The sequence below is a fragment of the Gobius niger genome (assembly GCF_951799975.1).
Source record: "Gobius niger genome assembly, chromosome: 3".
NCBI lineage: Eukaryota > Metazoa > Chordata > Actinopteri > Gobiiformes > Gobiidae > Gobius > Gobius niger.
Genome location: NC_136854.1, coordinates 21,622,171 through 21,642,143, shown reverse-complemented (window position 1 = coordinate 21,642,143; position 19,973 = coordinate 21,622,171). Strand labels below are relative to the sequence as shown.

At 42.0% G+C, this 19,973-nt stretch overlaps 2 protein-coding genes across 5 annotated transcripts in view; both read left to right on the top strand.

The window, feature by feature from the left end:
- Positions 1–8,832, top strand: part of fam184b (family with sequence similarity 184 member B) — a 29,754-nt gene extending 20,922 nt beyond the window's left edge. For 3 of the 4 annotated variants that reach the window (XM_079554203.1, XM_079554201.1, XM_079554202.1), the window contains exons 12-18: positions 56–186; positions 660–775; positions 2,393–2,749; positions 4,899–5,007; positions 5,507–5,620; positions 7,903–8,270; positions 8,344–8,832. In XM_079554203.1, coding sequence (XP_079410329.1) covers positions 56–186; positions 660–775; positions 2,393–2,749; positions 4,899–5,007; positions 5,507–5,620; positions 7,903–8,270; positions 8,344–8,416 — 1,268 coding nt within the window. In that variant the 3' untranslated portion in view covers positions 8,417–8,832. The remainder of the gene's footprint in view (positions 1–55; positions 187–659; positions 776–2,392; positions 2,750–4,898; positions 5,008–5,506; positions 5,621–7,902; positions 8,271–8,343) is intronic. The other variant, XM_079554204.1, reaches the window with a different exon arrangement.
- A 1,962-nt stretch (positions 8,833–10,794) lies between these two features.
- On the top strand, positions 10,795–19,204 carry LOC306961046 (excitatory amino acid transporter 3-like; the record flags this gene model as incomplete). Its single annotated transcript, XM_079553654.1, has 9 exons — positions 10,795–10,906; positions 13,461–13,553; positions 13,791–13,903; positions 15,349–15,530; positions 15,609–15,716; positions 16,827–16,946; positions 17,306–17,500; positions 18,457–18,591; positions 19,000–19,204. The coding sequence occupies 9 exons, from the start codon at positions 10,795–10,797 to the stop codon at positions 19,202–19,204; spliced, it is 1,263 nt and encodes a 420-aa protein (XP_079409780.1).
- Between the last annotated feature and the right edge of the window lie 769 nt (positions 19,205–19,973).

The window sequence follows — 19,973 nt, the reverse complement described above, 5'->3', positions numbered from 1 at the left end:
ATAGATTTTTTTTTTTCTTTTTTGCCTGTCGTTGTGAATGTGTGTGTGATTTCAGATAAGCAGCGTGCGGAGCTGACTCAACAGCACACCGAGTGGAGCAGGCAGATGACCCAGAGACATATGCAGCAAATAGAGGACCTGCAGGCCCAGCTACAAGCACATACACAGATGATGGCTCTGCAGCAGGTTACTATGCATTGATGGGGTTAATGTAGGGGTAGCAACAGGGTAACAGAAGGCAAATGGGCGGCAATTCTAATTTGTTTTTTTAATTTGTGGTTAGAATGAAAATTATGCACGAGGGTTTGCATGTTGTGAGCAGGAGATATACATAATATGCAGGATTACTCAAACATGCATGAATTAATCAAACGGTGTATTTTTAACGCGGGGACAACTTTATAATAGGATAAAGAGCTCTAAAGTAAACAGAATCGAGCAGAAAACGGGCTGGTCTACGAGTTCAAATCTATCCACAAAATCAACCATGGCATTATTATTCACGACATGTAATCCTCGATACCACTGGGCTCAAGCCAACAGACTGCGCTGCATAATTAGGCAGTGGAGTGGAGACTGGATTTTGAAGGCAAGATTTGAACGCTAGAGACACACACGCCAGTACTGACGATATGTTGTTATGTATCCGATGTGTGAAGGACTTAAAGCAGCAGAACCAGCACCAGGTGTTTGAGAGGCAGCTGGACGAGAGCCGCTGTGCCATGCTGGAGCTGCAGAGAGAAAACGCCGCGCTGAAGAAACAACTCAAGGAAAAGTATGATTATTATTGTTGCTACATGGTCATTGTTTGTTTTGTTGTTGTAATTGATCGTGCAGAGGAATATATTTGCTGTGATAAATCTTCATCATTAGGGCATATTCTACTTGTGTGCTGCTACAACCAATACTTTAATATGATGTTAATCACTAAATATAGAAAGTATAGTCACTTGGCAGACAAAGCATTATCAAATCAAATATTTTAATTGCCATAATTTAAATATTTAACAAAATGCTGCCTCACCTCCTAGGCACATTCACGTTATCTTGTAGTTTGGCAATTCACACTGCAGTCTTCTATTAAACATATACCGTATATTCCGGACTATAAGTCATACTTTTTGTCATAGTTTGGCTGGGGGTGCGACTTATACTCAGGGTCGACTTATATATCAAAATATATCATCTCGCATGTTTGTTATTTTCACACTGACCGCCGCTAGAGGGCGCTCTAGGCCCTCAAGAAGCTGAAAAAAAAGTGTGGAGTGAGCGAGAAACTTGTGAGGGACTGGCAAAAAGTGGAGGTTGCTCTTACTGCAGGTGTAGGCAAGTTTTCTTGGCGGAGGGACGATTTTCTTTATTGTAAATAGACCGAGGGCCAAAGCCGCTGATTATTGGCCCAAAGTAAAGCACAACACTGGAAAAATTACCATCTTAAATTAGATAAATTACTTACAATTGCTTGAATAAAAGTTCTTCTATGCTGAATTTGAGTCGGTTTGAACTAATCCAAGATACAAATGCTAGCGCCAATGGAACAAGAATAAAACCCACTTCAAATCAGACAATTGTTTTTCACTTGAAATGACACAAAATTATCTGCATTAAGAGCATAACTACTACTAGAGGTTTTATCTCGTCTAAGACTAGACCAAATCTACTCAATCCTTAGATTTAATCTCTTCATTCAAGTAGATTTATGTCATTTCTTCCTTAAAACGATGTATCTTTTTCCAGTGCACTTCCTTCAAATGCCAGTGTTGTACATAATATATGACCTAATTGGGTGTATTGACAGTATTTTTACCTTTTTTTTCCTCCCATTTAACTGAGGTTCTGTGCTGAAGGGCCAGATTTGGCCCTCGGGCCTGACGTTGCCTACCCCTGTCTTACTGCAACTAAGAAAACAAAATAAGCTAATTGCGGGCAAAAGCTAGATGGCCACAGCTAGAGGGCCACAGCTAGAGGAACGAGTTCACAAATGAGTGCTAGAAGAACGTAAAGCCGGGAGAGGCTTTATGGTGCAGTTACGCCTCCATGCACAGGTAGTTGCCAAGGCTGGTGCGACTTATACTCCGGAGCGACTTAGATATGTTTCTTTCTTCTTCATTATTCATTTTCTGGCTGGTGCGACTTATAGTCCGGAAAATACGGTACGCTTCTGAATGTATTTTTACTATGAACAAAATCTTAACATAAATCGCGAATCTAGTTGCATTTGCAGTTAGTCCCAGATTTATGAAGCTCAAGTTGTGTTCAAACAAAACAGCTTTTTAACAAGAACATTCGTGATTCTTGATAAATGGTCTTGAAACAATGACCAAACCATTTGTCATTTGTAGAGTTGATAGGAATGTGCCTACTCTTTGACAGCAATATTTGATGCTTTCAGGACGGCGCGCGAAGAGCCTGAGGTCGACGAGAAAGAAGAGGATAGCACCGATGTGAACACGAAGCGGGACGCGCAGCTGGAGGAGGAGGCCCAGCGTCTGAAGGAGGAGGTGGAGAAGCTGCGCGTGGAGATGGAGAAGCTGGAGGAGTCTCAGAAGCACTGGGAGGAGCGGCGGGACGACGACCTGAAAGACGAGGAGCTGGATGACGAGAAAAGGAAAGAGCGTAACGAGGAGCGCAGGAGACAGGAGGTGGAGGAGATCCGCAGGGAGCACAAGAGGGAGCTGCAGAGTCTGGCGTCCGAGTACAGCAGCGCCCAGTCACACCTGCAGGCGCGCATCGTGGCCTTAGAGAACGAGTGAGTCAAGACCACTGTGGTGTGGGGCGGACAGTTGAATACGGCCACATTAGAATCGCAATTTGAATGGTCGCAATTACCAAATCGCAACCAATCATTTAGGTCCTAGTGTCTTATTATATATAAGTAGTTTGGACTTCTATAAAAGTGTTCAGAAATGCAAGTATCAGCTTTTATTGGTCATCCTTAGATTGTTGGTCATTCTCTGCACTCAGTAGTTAAGTGTCCAACCTAACGCTGTGAACAGATTTAAATGCTTTCATTCTCGTCACTCAACAATTAGGAAGCTATTGATTTGGACCACATTTTTAGAAATGGTCAGACTAAGGCCCAATCTCAATTCTTTTTTCTACCCCTACCCCTTCCCCTAGTCCTAGGCCTTTCCCTACACCCTGAAACCAAGGGCGAAGGGCGAGGGTTGAAAAGACCGCCCTAGGATATGGGACAGCCCTCCATTTGACTGCATTTACTATTAACACAGATGATTAAGGTTATGTAAAAAAAACACACAAAAAAACAAAATCAAGCCTACTTGTCTCTACAGCATGTTTCTACTGAACCAGTTCATCTCATCCTAAACCCAACAGATTTTCATCCGTTTCTGCTTCATTCGGCGCTACATGCTCCTTCCCCCGTCCGTGTGTTGCTGCCTATACCGCGGGCCGCTGTGGCTGCAGCCAGAGCTGCAAGAGATCTGCTCATGTAGCGCACTCAGCGGGGATGGACAGAGGTAGGCCCGCTCGCAGTGCGCACAGGGCGGGGACAGGCACCCACAGCCTCCGCTATGAGCCCGGGCCTGAGTGGAGGCTGCCAAGGTACGCTCAGACCGGGGACAGACAGCCACAGACCCTCAGAGCACAGCGGCACGGGCCCGGGCTCAGAGCGCAGCGGCACGGGCCCGGGCTCAGAGCGCAGCGGCACGGGTAGACAGACCGCGGGGAGACAGCGGGGAGACAGCGGGGAGACAGCGGGGAGACAACGGGGAGACAGCGGGGAGACAACGGGGAGACAGTGGCCGCAGCAGAGATGAACCCCGTATGTCACGTCAATAGCAACGTATCGAAAGTTTGGAAAGAAATTGCAAAAGTCAGCCAATACAGAGCAAATAAACAGAGCATTTGCAGCAGCAAAGCGAAAACATAGAACTGACACGTTTAACGCAGTGGACTGTTCTAATTGTTACACAAAGCGAATAAAGTCATGAACGAAGAGTTCTGCAACTTTATAAATGTGGTAAGAGTGCTTAGTGATGATGTTCGTGAATTAATTTCGCAGCTTATTTCCGTGTTTCGTCAAACTCCTCCTACCCCTTCGTCTGAAGTGTGCATCTGAAAAACCCTCGCTTGAAGGGCTATGTGGCGCTCTCCCTCACTCCTACCCGGCACGGTAGCGCAGCGGTTAGTGCTCTCGCTTCACAGCTAGAAGGTCCGGGTTCGATTCCCACCAGGGACGGGCCTTTCTGTGTGGAGTTTGCATGTTCTCCCCGTGTCTGCGTAGGTTTCCTCCGGGCACTCCGGTTTCCCCTACCACTAAAAACATGCACAATAGGCCAGGATGAATGATATGTGTGTGAGTGAATGTATGGTGGTGGTCAGAGGGTCCGTTGGCGCAGACGTGTGTAGTCGCGAAAGCGCCTCTGACAGTCTCCCCCAGGGGAAACTGAAGCTACAAACGTAGCTTTCCACCACTGAGTGTGGAGTGAATGTACAATTGTCTCATGTAAAGCGCTTTGTGACTATATGTCTGTGAAAGGCGCTATATAAATAAAGATCTTCTTCTTCTTCTTCTTCTACCCCTCACCACAAAATAGAATTGGGACACCCCTTCGTCTCTCGTGAACGCGCAAAACGAAGGGAAAGGGCTAAGCGGAGGCCTAGGGGGGAGAATTGAGATTGGGCCTAAGAGGTCAAAGATGAATTGAAGCATTATACAGGTCCAGGAAACTGCCAGGTACACGAGTGTTCATCTAGTGAATCCATGAGTAGCATCGAACACGGTAAAATACACAGTAAACCATCCAAACAACAGCCTGCAGTAAGGCAGGTTTCTCTAACTAGGGCAGTGCATGAATGGAGAACAGTCTGTAATTGAACTAAGGTACTAAAATGGGCTCTGTGTGAACCTGCGCATATTTGATGTTTTTTTTCAGGCTGCGGGAGAGGGAGGAGCGGTGCAGAGGGAGACAGAGTCGATGTGAGGATTTGGGAAGACTTCAGGACAGACTGACAGAGAGGGACCAGCTCATTAAACGATTAGTGGTGAGAAAAAGAGAAACGCGCCTTCAACAAGCTCTGGTTGCACTCATCCCATCACTCCAGATCCACTCCAGCAGTTTCGCCTGTAAATCCACCTCCATCCCTCACTGAGCACTCGACAGATAAAGAGAGAGCACTGTTAAACCAACTAAAGAACCTCACAAATACTGTCCCTATTAATGTCAGATAGATCTGTAATTTTAATACTTCAGCATCACAATTGAATGTAGATTTTTCCACACCATTTTTACTCTTCTACATAATAGTTTAATTAGCTTTGCCTCTACCTGTCATACCAAGCCAACTAGTTTCCTAATGTTTTCATAAATCCTGTTGAGGCAGAAGCACAGGCGTTTTTTTGGCACCTTTTGCCAATTTCTCTGCCTGCCATCTGTGCGGCATGAGGCAGCTTAGCACACAAGTACAGCCCTGAGACCTGCGGTAATACAACAACTGTGAATAAGGCCATTGAAAAGTCCTTCTTCATCCTCCTTGCCTCCAGGAAGAGAGGCATCAGCTGCAGCTCCACCCTACTACGCCTGTTGCCGGGGACAACAGCAGCCCCGGGCAGCTTGACGGCAAGTCCCGCCCTGGAAGTATCACGCCAACCATGAGGGTACGATGGTCGCTTTAGATCATCCACTCACTGTAAACACTAAAATGAAGGGCCTAGAACCACTAGTAACTTCACGTGTTAGACCGAGACCAAATCTGAACTCAACCAGGTCTGAAAGAGGCCAGAATGAAGCTTAACATGGACAGAATCAGGAGTAAACTGGGGTGATTCAGTCACAAATTGGAAAAAGACCAAACTTTTACAATATAGGGATAATCAGCATAGAATTTTGACCTAAACAACGTAATTAAACTATTTTAGCATCAGACTGCTACGTAATAGAATAGAAAGAGCCTAATTAAAGAGATCCCGATCAGTGCGGAACTTTCTATAAACTGTATACTCTATATATGAGCAAGAGTTTCAGTGTTTTTATCCCGTGCGCCTGCGACTGAACGCACCATCAAATATGCATTCATTTGCCTACATTAATTTCGTCAGCTTTGGGTAAGTGATCACGGACCAGCTGGCCTCATAAAAGGAAGCGTGCTTTGAAATGACAAAACTAATTGCCCCAAATGCACAATAAATTATTTGGATGTAATTAGGAAAGTTTGAATTCTCATTTGTGTGACCTCATTTCTGTCTCTTGTGACCATCTGCATTGTTTGCATATTCCAGCTACACAACAAGAAAAGATATTATAATGATATGTTTAGGATATGTTTAGGATATGTTTAGGATGCAGTTAACCAAAACAACTGAAACCAATGCATATATACGGGTCTAGAGGTAGTATTTCTTGCATTTAACGACAAGACTCATTGACATTTCCATATTGTCATAAGCTCATAAAGACTATCATTCTAAATATACAGAAACAGCCCTTGCATGTTGATATGTTGTTCACGTGTATTTGATTACAGTATTGCTCCTAATGTTGGTATAGACATTATTCAATTGTCAATTAAGAGTTTTGTTACAGATTGAAAACACAATTTAAAGCGATCATTCTGAACATTTCTCTGAATAAATTAATAATAATAGTACATGCATCAATTTTAGTGTGTGACTGGGCTTGCCTTTTCTCAGACCTTTTACCTATCATATTTTAAATTTAAGTTGTTTTGACCAGTTAAGATTTAGTCGGGCATTTGACCAAGATTATTTCACTTGAACTGAGATGTTTCTGACTGGATTCAATACATTTGGTCTTTAGTTCAAGTTGATTTAGGGCCATTCCGCCTTTGCTCTGCCCGATCCCATCAGATCTCAGAAGCTAAGCAGGGAGGGGCCAGGTCGGTACTTGGATAAGAGACCGTTTGGGAACACCAGGCAGCCTGGGTGAATGTGGTGAGTGAGTGAGTGAGTGAGTGAGTGAGTGAGTGAGTGAGTGAGTGAGTGAGTGAGTGAGTGAGTGAGTGAGTGAGTGAGTGAGTGAGTGAGTGAGTGAGTGAAGTGAGTGAGTGAGTGAGTGAGTGAGTGAGTGAGTGAGTGAGTGAGTGAGTGAGTGAGTGAGTGAGTGAGTGAGTGAAGTGAGTGAGTGAGTGAGTGAGTGAGTGAGTGAGTGAGTGAGTGAGTGAGTGAGTGAGTGAGTGAGTGAGTGAGTGAGTGAGTGAGTGAGTGAGTGAGTGAGTGAGTGAGTGAGTGGTGGTGGTGGTCGGAGAGGCAGATGGCGCAGGTTTGAAGCCTCGCTTCTATGGCTATCCAAGGGGCAGCTGTGGCTACATACTTTGCGGCTGCACACGTTAGCGCCAACAGTCCCTCTGACCACCACCATACATTCACTCACACACATCATTCATCCTGGCCTATTGTACATGTTTTTAGTGGTAGGGGAAACCGGAGTACCCGGAGGAAACCTACGCAGACACGGGGAGAACATGCAAACTCCACACAGAAAGGCCCCGTCCTGGTGGGTATCAAACCCGGACCTTCTAGCTGTGAATCGAGAGCACTAACCGAGCGGTTAGTTATTGATAATCCAATGGGGTGAGAAAATGTTCAAGGGAGATCACCTTAGAACCAGTGACAAATGTCATCAAAGTAGCAAAATAATGGTCTGATCAGGAAAAAACTCTACATTAGTCAAAAACCACTCAAAACAAGATTCATATTCTCAATTCTTTGAATTTAAACCCATGCTTGATATTTAGTTTTTGTAGTGCACCAGCTCGTTGTCACAGATGTTGATGTCCTTGCTTTGTGTTGCCACCAATAGGTTTACATGTTTGCTCTTGTGCATAGCAATATAACCTCAAATGTGCTACAGTGTGGCTTTAATGCTTTATGTCAGAATTTCTCAAACTTAATTAATTAAACTTGTTTTTTTCTCCTACCAGCGAAAGAACGTGGAGTCTCCTCGCGTCACCAGCACGTCCAGCGGCAGTTGTGACCGAAACATCTTCCACTCTTCCTCTTCGTCTTCCACCTCGTCTTCCCACCACCCGCACCTCTCCTCCACCCTGCCCCACGCGTCTTCCACTCACCCCCAGACGGCCACCCACTACTCCACCTCTTCTCTCCCACACAAGCACACCTCCCTAGGCCAGCATTCCTCCCCGTCGCTCCCGCGCTCTCCCCGGTCGCGCTCCTCCTGCATCCCAGCCACGCCAGCGCCCACAGCCCCCCTTCCTGTGTGCCCCTCATCACAGACGGGCATCCGCTACGTGTCGCCCTCATGCCACGTGCCGCACTTACAATCAATCAGGTAAACACTGCAGATGATCACTGTAACTGTTACAATTGCAATCGTAAAGAACCAGCTTTCTTTTTGTTTCCAGGGGTCCATATCTGGAGCCGAGAGGGACAGAGGGGCTAAAACAGGAGTGGTACACAAAATACTTCTCCTTCTGAGCACAAATGCACACAAAACGTAGCTGCAATTGACATTTATTCATGCTTCTTGTAAACCATTTGCTTCCTACATCCAGATGAAAGCCTCTGTAACATTCAGACAAGCACAGACTGATATTCCAACATCATCACCAGCAAGGCCATCTCCGACATTGCCTCAAGCTCAACCAAAAAGTGCTTCTCCAACACATGCCTGACCTCTTATATCATGGGCCTGTCGGATCTTTGTATAGTTTGAAATGTCTTTGTTGTTTTTTTAAGTCGTCTTCCTTTTTTAAATGGCTGATTTCTTCATAAAAAAAATCCTAGCAATGTTTTTACTCTCAATTATAGACTATTCATGACATACTCAATCAAGATCCTTGTTAACGAAACACGCAACTTACCATACCAAAACAAAGCTTGTTTTGATGCAAAATGTATAATAATCTTGATGTACTAATGAATAAAATATTTTGTTTTTCTATGCAGTTTCTATCCAGTTTGTAAATCACAACTCTTCTCTGACCAAATTCCATCTGGGTATGTGTACATGTGGCAGACCTTATATGAAAACTCAGAGCCTCTCACTGGACTTCAATAAATTGTGTTCACATCCCAATGGTGTCTTGATCTCAGATGAAGAGCTGGGAGATTCACTGTGTTTGAAAGAGCAAAGACATGTTTGATCTGATCATCATTTATTAGCGATTAAATCCTTTCAACTGATTAACATCACTCATGGACACCATTATGAGATAATAAGTGGACCTTGTTTAATAAGTGGGAACAAAAGATACACAGAACTTTGTGCCATATTGCCCTTAAACAATAAAGAGATAATTTAGATCAGTCTTTTAAGATTTGCTGTAAACTGGTTTTAACCTCTTAACCCCTGCCTTAACTGAGTGAATTGTCTCTAGTTCAGCTTTATCCAAATCTAAAAGCTTCTCATACACTGGCCAATAGGCTATGCACAGGCTAAACGCAAGATAGCCTATAGGCCTAGGAGTAACGCCTCATTTGAAAGCTAAGACTTACAAAACTGATCTGAAGCTTTACTCATTATGATACGTTTTTGTCCTAAAACCTTAAAAAGGAATAAAATCTGACTCAAACATGGCAACAAACACGACAGAAAAGCAACAAAAATGTGACTAAAAGGCATCGAAAACACAACTAAAACATGTTAACAAGAACAATTGTGCTCAGTTAAGGTGGTGGTTAAGGGGTTTACCATTAGATCGGCAAAAAAAAAGGAACATGGAGCTCATTCTGCTTTCTTATGGGATAAATTACAAGATGGAAAACAAACTAAAAAAAGTTAACACAACTTTTTTTATCTGGTAAGTACAATTACAATTCTAATCAATATAATCAACACTCAGTTAGAAAATAGGGAGGACACAGAAAAGTAATGTTTAAGAACTATTTTGAAGGCTATACATACATTTGCTTTCTCATTGATAAAACTCTTCATTGAAATGTTTAACTATCCACGTTCACAAAAATCTGAACATGATCCAATTTCTGGAGTTAACGTGGAAAAAAGATCTGCACAACCAAAAAGCTCCTGGAGAAAATTATTTATTGGTTTCCAGAAGTCATGTTTCTGGCATACCTTCATCAGACATAGTACCTAGCCTGGCTAACGCCAGACTAAAAATCACAAGTGATATGTGATAGGTGTGGTTTACGATCTCCATAGCCGTTTATTGTACAGACGCGTACAGACGCATGCGTCTGCCTGTAGCCACAGCCAATGGTATCATCGTATCCGATGACGTATGAGTACCCGCTGTAAACTTTCGAGCTAAACTATTTACCGTAGAACACGGCCTAAAGCTTGATCGAAGAATAGCTTCGCGTCTGCTGCTGTCATGTTTGATCCGTCCCTCCTCGTTCTGTGATTGGTTCCCAAATTCATGCGAAGATTTCGGCCATGGTCCCCAGGCTGCTGTGCAGTTCGAAATGATCGAGCGCACACAACAGTCTGGCGTTAGGCTAGTTCCAACCTGGGATTGCAGGGGGGCTTTGTCTGGTCAGAGGGTCAGGTCAAAAATTATATTATTTGAGCAAAGTAAATGGTCTAAAATCAGAAAACATGACTAATTAAGGTGCATTAAACACTCCAATTTCGGTCACAGTTTTGGACAGGGGGGCGCGGCCCCACCACAGCACTCGCAGGGTGCTTTTTTTTAAATAAAGAGTTCAAATGAATGCCGTGTTGTGTTATTCTTTTTTCCTTCAATTTGACGTTCCATTTCTATTTAGATTTAAATAGAAAAAAAAAACAACCTCTGCTGTTGATTCGCCGTTGATCTCTACTTCAGCGCACAGTTTTGTAGCTTCCGTTTTTTCTGTTTAGTTAAACTTGTGTTTTTTAATGTCACGTTAAGATGGCTACAGATAATCCGGAGAATGTTCCGCAACCGTCCCGAAAGGAGCGCGCAATGGCCTTCGCCATTAGGCACAAGTTCGTGATACTCAAGCTCGTCAGTGTGTTGCTCGGTGAGTCCAAGTGAATGTTTCTTTATATTATATTAGCTCTCCTGTACGGCAGTCTGATAATTAAGTGCATATGAAGGGGTTTGATCCTTTTGTTGAATGATTGATTACATCTATTGTAAGTAATATTATCAATATTTAGATTTGGATAGAAACAGATTTGCATAACCTCCCTATCCTGTGAATGTTTACATGTTTTGGCCAATAGAAATATGACAACTTGTACAACAACAACATTGGGTTGTGAAAAATTGGGAGATTTGTTTCTCATCGGTGCATCTTGCCAGGTGTGTGTATTATTGTTGTCATTTTTTATATTGTCATTGTCATATTCTGTTTACCATAGAGGACAAAGAAAATAATGAGCAGTTTTAATTGTTGAAAAGAGTACCAGAATTAGGGAGACCTATACACCTATAAGAATGAAAAGTCGGAAACTTGAGCTCAAAAGTGAGGACAAGGGGTCAAAAAAAATCTATGGTAAATGGGCGATATTTAAAACAATCTTTGATTAAATTAAAATACTTTTTCAAAATAGGAACAGAAACTATTATATGCATAAATAAGAATGTACATGTTATCAACACAGGCCTACAAGCGTTTTCGAAAAAAAATAATAATAATTTTGTAAAATATTGTGCGAGAATGTCTCCATGGTAACCTAAGTACAAGTACAAAAACAAACGGAGCGATGAATGCATGATACCTGTCTCTTCCCCCCGAGCGTGAGCGTGTGCGCGGTGGGGCACGTCTGTGTGTGCGCTGTGAATCGGGGATCGTTGGCAAGTAGCCTATATGCATAGTTGTTTGGGTGGTTTTAGTTTAAGCAGATCCTGTTTCTTTATTCTTGTTATTTAAATAAAGATTAGACCACATTTAGACAGAAATGTAAGAAATTCAAAAGGGTTCACAATTTCCTTTTCACTGTATCTCTAATAATGATGCTGGATAGGCTATATTAACCTGGAAACCTTCTATTTTTGTAACAAAATCCGACCTAAATATTCCTTTGTAGCTAACTATTTACGGAAGCCCTTAAAGGGCATAGAATAAGATGTAAATAATGTAGAGGCATTTTTTATTATTATTTTGGGGGGAAAAATGTATTGAAATAAACAACAACACATGCTACTACGGGGCCATATAGTTTCCTAAAGAGAGAACAAAATATATGTAATGTAGGCCTACTCAAAATAAAATTGAGGGCAGAGTCCTGCACCGGGTCGGGTACCCGTAGTGGTCCCCAGACTGAAGTCTGGTGATTGCCAGGCCAATGGGTACCCGCAAAAGTTGCTGAAACGGGCGGATTTTACGTCATGGCATTTTACGTCCTGGGTTTGCGGCTGGGTAGTGATAACACACGCACGGGGCGGCGGGTAGCTGCTACTGCACGATATTTATATCATTATGGTGTCTACAGACCTAATCACACGGCTCATGTTGTCGCTTCTAAGATATGAAAACGCTTTCCTGATTCTTTGTGCTTTGGTGACAGTGGAATAGTTTTACCAGCCTAGATTTCTCTGACACTTGAGGCAAATCTCGCCTCTTTCCTCTGTCCCTCTCCTGGATAGTATTTCATTATGTGTGGGTATGATCGCGCCCATGTTTCCATAAGTTGATTGAAGCGTATGATTCCTCTGATCCGAATGCCTGGGCTCGGGAAAGGCATTTCAAACCGCTGCTGCTTGACATGAAGATTCCCTCTTTCCAGAAGGAATCAACCGCACCGATAATGTAGTGCACGAGGAAGGATTTTTTATTGTGTGTGTGTGTGACCTTTTGGGGCTTCCGTACTATTTCACATCTTTATATTTCATTTCAATATTAAGAGTTTCATCAGTATAAGAATTGTTTTTATTGTCATTATTAGTGGACAGGTTCACAACTAGGAATTTGACAAAACATCAAACATATACAGTATAACACAACACATAACACATAACTTAGATACATAATATAAGTAAATAACTATAAGAATTTTAAAACTATAAGACTATAAGGTTGCCTGGTTGGTCTGACATGTATTATTATTACAGGAGTGATTGTTGGGGTCATCCTCACCAATACTGTGACGCTTCGGGAGCGAGAAAAAATGCTCCTGGAGATTCCGGGGCGACTGCTGATGAACATGCTCCAGTGTGTTGGTGTGCCCCTTATCATCAGCAGCATCATAATCAGTCAGTGCACCCTCTCCATTTTGAGCCTTACTACTGATTAATGTACTAATGTAGACACATGTCAGCTGAAACATGAGGGATTACAACAACCACAGGGTACACCACACAAAATACTTATCTTAAATGAGAAAATAGCTCTATAACATCTCTACAGCATGCACATCAGTTTGATTAGTGGCTAGGACTTCTTTTAACTGAACATTTTATGAAATTACAGTAAAACACAATTTTAAGTTCGAGATTTAAGAATTTTTGAGCTTAGTAGCTGCCTTAGCCCATGTCTGTTATGCAGATTACTCTGAGTTACTCTGACACATTTGTACTTGGACCTCAGACCTGCAGACCACTTGAGTGCAGTATGTCCCATGTGATTTCAGGTGTGGCTGGTCAACCCCTGAAGTTGTCCATGAAGAAGACTCGTCGCGCCGTGGCGTTTTTCTTCTTGACCACCTTTAGCTCCATCATTATTGGTCAGTGTGAAAGACACAATACACATACAGCATGTGCTGGGTTTCCATAAAATGTTGAAAACACATTGATCGTAATTACCTGTAGTGCCATGTACGATGTGAGCTGCACATGTTCCCTCTCATCAGTGGAGGCAATACTGCCATATGAAGCAATATATGGAGCTTGAAGTGAAACTTGTGAAAAGCTATTCCGTGAGCAGAACACAGCTGTGATGTTGTTTTCTCTGATGGTTTCAGGTTTGTTCCTGTCTCTCACCATTAAGCCGGGAGCAGCTTTTGCACGAGTCTCTGAGGAAACAGCATCTACTTCTGTGGATGTTTTAGACTTTCTTCTCGACTTTGCCGCGTATGTATCAGACAGAAAATTCAAACTTAAGTCATCCTGAAGTTGAAGTGCAAAAGCCAGGTTAGACAACACATTTCACCAAAACATACATTGAGCCACTGGTGAACTGGGAAACTTTATAAATTTAGAGATATCTAGCATTATTATTACTATTGCTGCCATAAATATGACGAAAAAATGTATCCCTTCGGGAAAAAAAAATTCAAAATATTGTTCTGTCCGATGCTGGAAAATGTGAAGTCTGTAGGTGCTGCTTACATAGAGATATTGTTGCACCAATGTGAGAAAAATGGAGTTTAGCCCAAAACCTGAAAATGTCGACCGTCAGTACTTATATAAGACCTTGCTAAAAATTTACTTACGCAGTTTTCAGTGTTTTATCATTTCATAATTTTACCTCATTGTGATGCTCAACAAAGTTGTACAAATAGTGTGAAACCGTACTGTACATAAGGGCCGTGTGTGTGTAAGAAGAGGCTTTTACTTGATTTCTCAAACAAATATATTTATCGGTTTACAGAAGAGAAAAAACCCATAACATTCTCACTCTTTTTAACACATTTGTGATTCATAGCACACATGGTGGTAAAAGTTTACATTTCTTTATTTGCTGTTGCAATTTCATGCGAAAACAGACCGTCTGAACAGTGTTTAAAGGGGCTAGATGCAAGTTAACCATTTTATACTCACTACTGCCACCTCAGGTCATACATGTAACTGCACCTTCTATATCAAGTGCGTGCATGAAGGCAATTCGGACCCGAAGTGACACCTTTTTGAGTGACAGTGCAGGATTTTAGAGGCAGTTGTGAACAGGTCTGGGCTCATTCTACACCTCAGGACATTGTTGGCACATGTAGGGGGAGGAAATTCGCTAATTTTACCATTTTTAAACTCTGTATAGTCCCTTTAATGTTTTGCTACAGTGTGTTACATTTGTCCTGTGTTTGTGCAGGTTTGACCATTATTTTCATTCAATAAAGTCTGATCAGTTGAGTTAGCTGTTCACCAAACAACATTTAAAAGGATTTTGAACTAAGCGTCAGATGTGGGTGTTATAAATTCAGCGCAAACTGATGATCCTCCTGTCTTGCAGTTCCATGTTTCCTGAAGTCCTAGTAGCTGACTTCTTTTACATGGTGAGTGCTGTGCGCTATCAGGCAGGGAATCTCTAGATCTCTGAGCACTAACGCCATGACTGTATTTACAGTTTCAAACAGTCCGTGTTTACATTGATGAACATGGACATGAAACAGTGAAGGAGGTGAGTGTTCTCTGTTGTGTAAAGATTTTGTTTTAACATTACAAAGGTTTTGAGACTTCATTTAGGACTGAACACTTAATGGCAATCAAATTCAAAACGCCATTTAATAGTTGCAATTATCAAAAGGTGGTATAATATTATCTGCATAAAAAAAATGTTTCATATCAACATCTATGTTTCTGCAGAATGCCACTACGCAGATCCTCAAGGGCAGCGAAGTGGACGGCCCCAACGCCCTGGGACTCATTGTATGGGCCTTCATTTGGGGCGTCGCTCTGAGGCAGGTCGGCCCCGCTGGAGATGCGATTATCAACCTGTTCAAATATTTAAATGCCAAACTCAAGGACCTGGTGGAGCTCATTTTGTGGTGAGTGCCCTGACCCTGCAACCCAACAACGCAACACTGAAAACCTTCTGACCATCTGACCGTCTGACTGCGGTTTAGGTACCTGCCTTTCGGGATGGTGTCCCTGATTGCCTCGAACGTTCTCGACATCACAGACGCGGAGAGCTTTGCCAAGCTAGGGCCTTTCGTTCTGACAGTCATCCTTGGGTGAGTACAGAGCAAGCCCTGCATTTACACAACAGGAAAATATTGTACATGAAAAGTTTTTGTTATTATCATAATACCACTCACCGCTGCACACTGCAACAAGTAATCCAGAAATAAGTCATTTTGTTTTTTAACCATTTAAAATACATATGTAGAGGCAAACCAGCCTTGTGCTGGTTGCTTCCTGGTTTTTAAGGTTTTCCATAACATGTGCCCCCACAAAACCAGTCCACTATGTTACTGATGAACCAATTGCTTAACATATAACTGAGTTCCACAATGTGCAACACAGGATTCCCAATTGACACGGCAAGTAACAATTTACTCTACTCTGCTAGTCTAAACCAGAAGCACCTCGGCCACTGATTTGGCCCTTTTGTTGGGAAATTTAAATGTGCATTATGCAACTTTTAATGGGGAAATAGATGCGTATGTGACCTTTCAGTGACCCAACATGGAGCCTTTACTTTACTTGCTAACCTACTCTTTTTAACATCACAGATCACAGAGAAATATTCTATTTACTTTTCTTTAGTAATGCTTTTCAGAAATTAATTATAAAATACATTTTCCATACACAATGAAGGCTTATTTTAAATATAAAGATATATTCATTTTGCCTAGAGAAATAGTGAGCTATTAGGTGTAAAACAGTTTTTCCGCAGCAGAAGTTGTTGTATAATTCCTGTAGTCTGCGTACATGGTGTGTGAATGAGAGTGGTTCCTTGCTGTAAAACGCTTTGAGTGCCTAATGTAGTCCATTTACCAGTATTTGTCTATAGAACTCTCAACCAGTTTGAGCGGAAGTAACTTGGTTCTGGTGTGTGATGTCACTCTTAACAGCCCTATACTAATAAGCTTCCATTCCAGAAAAGTTTGACTTATTTCTAGATTACTTTCTACAGTGCACACAATGGCCTCTAAATCACATTTGATAGGTCGCAATTAGTTTCTCCTTGATCTGGAGCGCTCGTATTCCTCCAAAAAGAGTCACTAACACTCCCTTCTCCCCTATTATGACATAATAATAAATATTAATAATAATAATAATAATAATAATAATAATGTTCTATATATTACTGTGTTATAAACGTTTGTTTGTGTTTGTAGGCTCATTTTCCAGACCTCTCTGCTGCTGCTAATATTCTGGTTTAAAACTCAGCAAAATCCGTTCTCTTTGGTCTCTCGGGTGGCTCCTGCTCTGTTTACTGCGCTGTTCATCTCCTCCAGGTATCACACACAAATTACTCATTTGTCTAGACTAGAACATAGTGAACACATCTGTATTCAAGGTATTTATTTTCTTCTGGTTTGACTTTTTGTGATGTTTATCACCAATTCTTGAGCACAAGACCTGAGGTACAATTACAGTGGTAATTTGTTGTTGTGTTGCAATCATACTGTACCAATAAGCCATGAGTGAGATCTATGAAACCTTTCCTCTGTCTTTGTCACTAAGTTGTTATCTAGAAAAGTGGTTCTGATGTTAGCAGCAGCATGGGTATTCCCAGGCTAAGCTAATGTTACTTCCCTGGACATTTCGGTTCAGTTCGTCTTGTGTAATGCATTGACTGCATGTGTGTTTTCAGCTCGGCCACGCTTCCCGTCACAATGCAGCTGTGTGAGAGTGGCCTCCACATCAACAAGGCTGTGAGCCGCATGATCCTCCCCCTTGGCACCAACACCAACAAGAACGGTACCGCGGTGTACGAGGTAGTGGCCGTCCTCTTCATCGCACAACTCAACTCTGTTGTGTTCAACCCTATCGAGATCTTCATTTTGTGGTGAGCACCAGCATCGGGGATAATACCTTGAAATTGTATTTAGTTATAGAATCCTGAATACTTGCCTTAATATGTATTTTGCATCTCTTTGTCCAATCAGTGTGTTGTATTCCGCATACTCATAATACTTCCGCAATGATTTGCAATATATTTATGTAAATGCAGCATGATAAAAAAAAAAAAAAATAGTCTATGCTTTTTCAATCTCTTATTGTGATGTAATTGGGAATGCAAAAAAGCACTTTGCAAATGCACCGAGATCACATGACGCACATGTGCATTGTTGGATACTGAAATTTAATGGTTGAGTACTGCTATGTATTTCTTTGATTTAAGGAAAGTAACTGTATTCTAAATACAGTAAAAGTTACTCTTTCCCTAAGGAAGGAGTAACTTTCAGGAATACAATTACTCAAAATAAGTATTCTAAATACATATTCTAAATACATATTCTAAATACATATTCTAAATACTGTACATGTGTTCCGTTACTCCCCAACACTGCTGACCACAGTTGGGGAGTAACAGAATACATGTAACAGGCAACACATTGGTACTTTTAACACAGTGTGTCAACTTTTCATTCCCAAATAATTCAGTACTAGTTACAGTTTCAAAAGAGTAACCAGCCAGATTCCACATTCTCCAGCACTTCGCAGCAAATACGTTGCTATTTTGATAATTGAGAAACATTCTTCATCCTCTCTTTCTGGTCTGTGGGCCTCTGTCACCCGCCACTCCCGGATCAAGCTCCACAGCTCAGATCGGACCCCACGGGAAAGCGACCGTAAACAACACCTGGAGAAAATACCCTCCGCACTGACTTTACTTTAACAAAAAATATTTTACACAATGTAACCTCGATAAACATAGTACGACCCAACACTGTGGTCAGCTCTGTCAGATATTATGCTGTATGTCCCACTGTGCACTGACCTGAGCGTGTTTCTGTCCAGCGTAATCGCAGGCATCACCTCGGTTGGGGCGCCGAGTATCCCGGCCTTAGGAGCTGCCAGTACGATGCTGGTGCTGACCTCTGTCGGACTGCACACTGGAGACGCCGTGCTGCTGCTGCCAGTGGAGTGGATCCTGTGAGTAAACCTTACCGACGCACGGGTCCTTCGCTTTAAATGAAGTTAAGGCCACACTGCGTAGCATTCCAGGTTATATTACCATCCAAGCCATTGGTGCATTGGGGTATGAATGGGTGGGTGGTTTCTAGATGCAAAAGTATTATTTATTACTGTTGTGATTTACTGGGGAAACCACAGCACCCATCTCTAGATAAAATCTCCAATATGAGCAACATCAGCCTTTTACATACGTGTTGCAGGTTCAGGAGACTGCTGCTTATTTCTTCACAATCCCACCAGATTTTACCCTGACTGGCCCCAGTTTTGACTGCAAGCTGTGTGCACTGTTTGTAAAAGGACATGGAGGATCACACCGTCAGGGAAACAAACCCAGGGCCTTCTTTGAGTGACACTGTTTCTGTTTAGGGACCGTCTGAACACTGTGGTGAACGTTCTGGGCGACATCATCTGCACTGACGTGATCTACGTGATGATGCTGGAGGACAAGCCGGAGGAACAGGATCCAGACATAAACGACAACGAGAGTGAGAGTGGAGCGGAGGAGGAAGCGGAGGTCATGAGTGTAAACAGGTATTTGGCACGATGGTCCTACTCAACTGTTCATAGCTGACGCTGAGATCATCATGACAACGCTTTTGCACATCACTTTGTTGATGGCCTTGTCACGGCCCAGTTTGAAATCATTTTTCACACTCCAAATCCCATTATGTTTCCAAAATCTATTTATTTAAGCAAAGTCTTTTTCTTACATCATTCTGATTGTGACAGGTGTTAAATATACATGATTTTGTACAGTAGAATTTTTAAAACACTTTTTGGCTGCAGGTAAGACGAGGGGATGTAGCGTCTTTCAGTTCTGTAAAAATCCTTGTCCTGACCTAAACATACTGTATCAATGTACCTCGGACAATAGTCACAGGAGTTGTGAATGCAAGAGACGGACGACTGACCATTTCACCGGAAAATAGATGACGGAACATGATTAAAACCATGTTAGAAATGTCCTAGTTTTCCCTGGTTTTACATTTTTTGTGACTTTTTCTAATGATCTTTGGGTCCTGAAGATGCTCAAAAGATTCCACTCCAAATTAATATGTTAATTAATGAGTCATTTTAACTTTACCAAATAAAACAATCTGCCAGGGGGAAAAGCATCTTATTTCAAGTACATTTTGATTCATTATCTAATTTTAATTGCAATTAGATTTTGCTCAAATCAATAGCAGACATGCAGGTACTTCAACAAAGTTGTGCTTATTTCTTGATGACTTTATGCAGTGGTCTTTTCCTCATAAAATTGCTGCTTCTTTTGTGCAAATCTATGATTAACATATACCTTCTGCATCAGCAAACACATAAGGAATTAAAAAATAATCTAC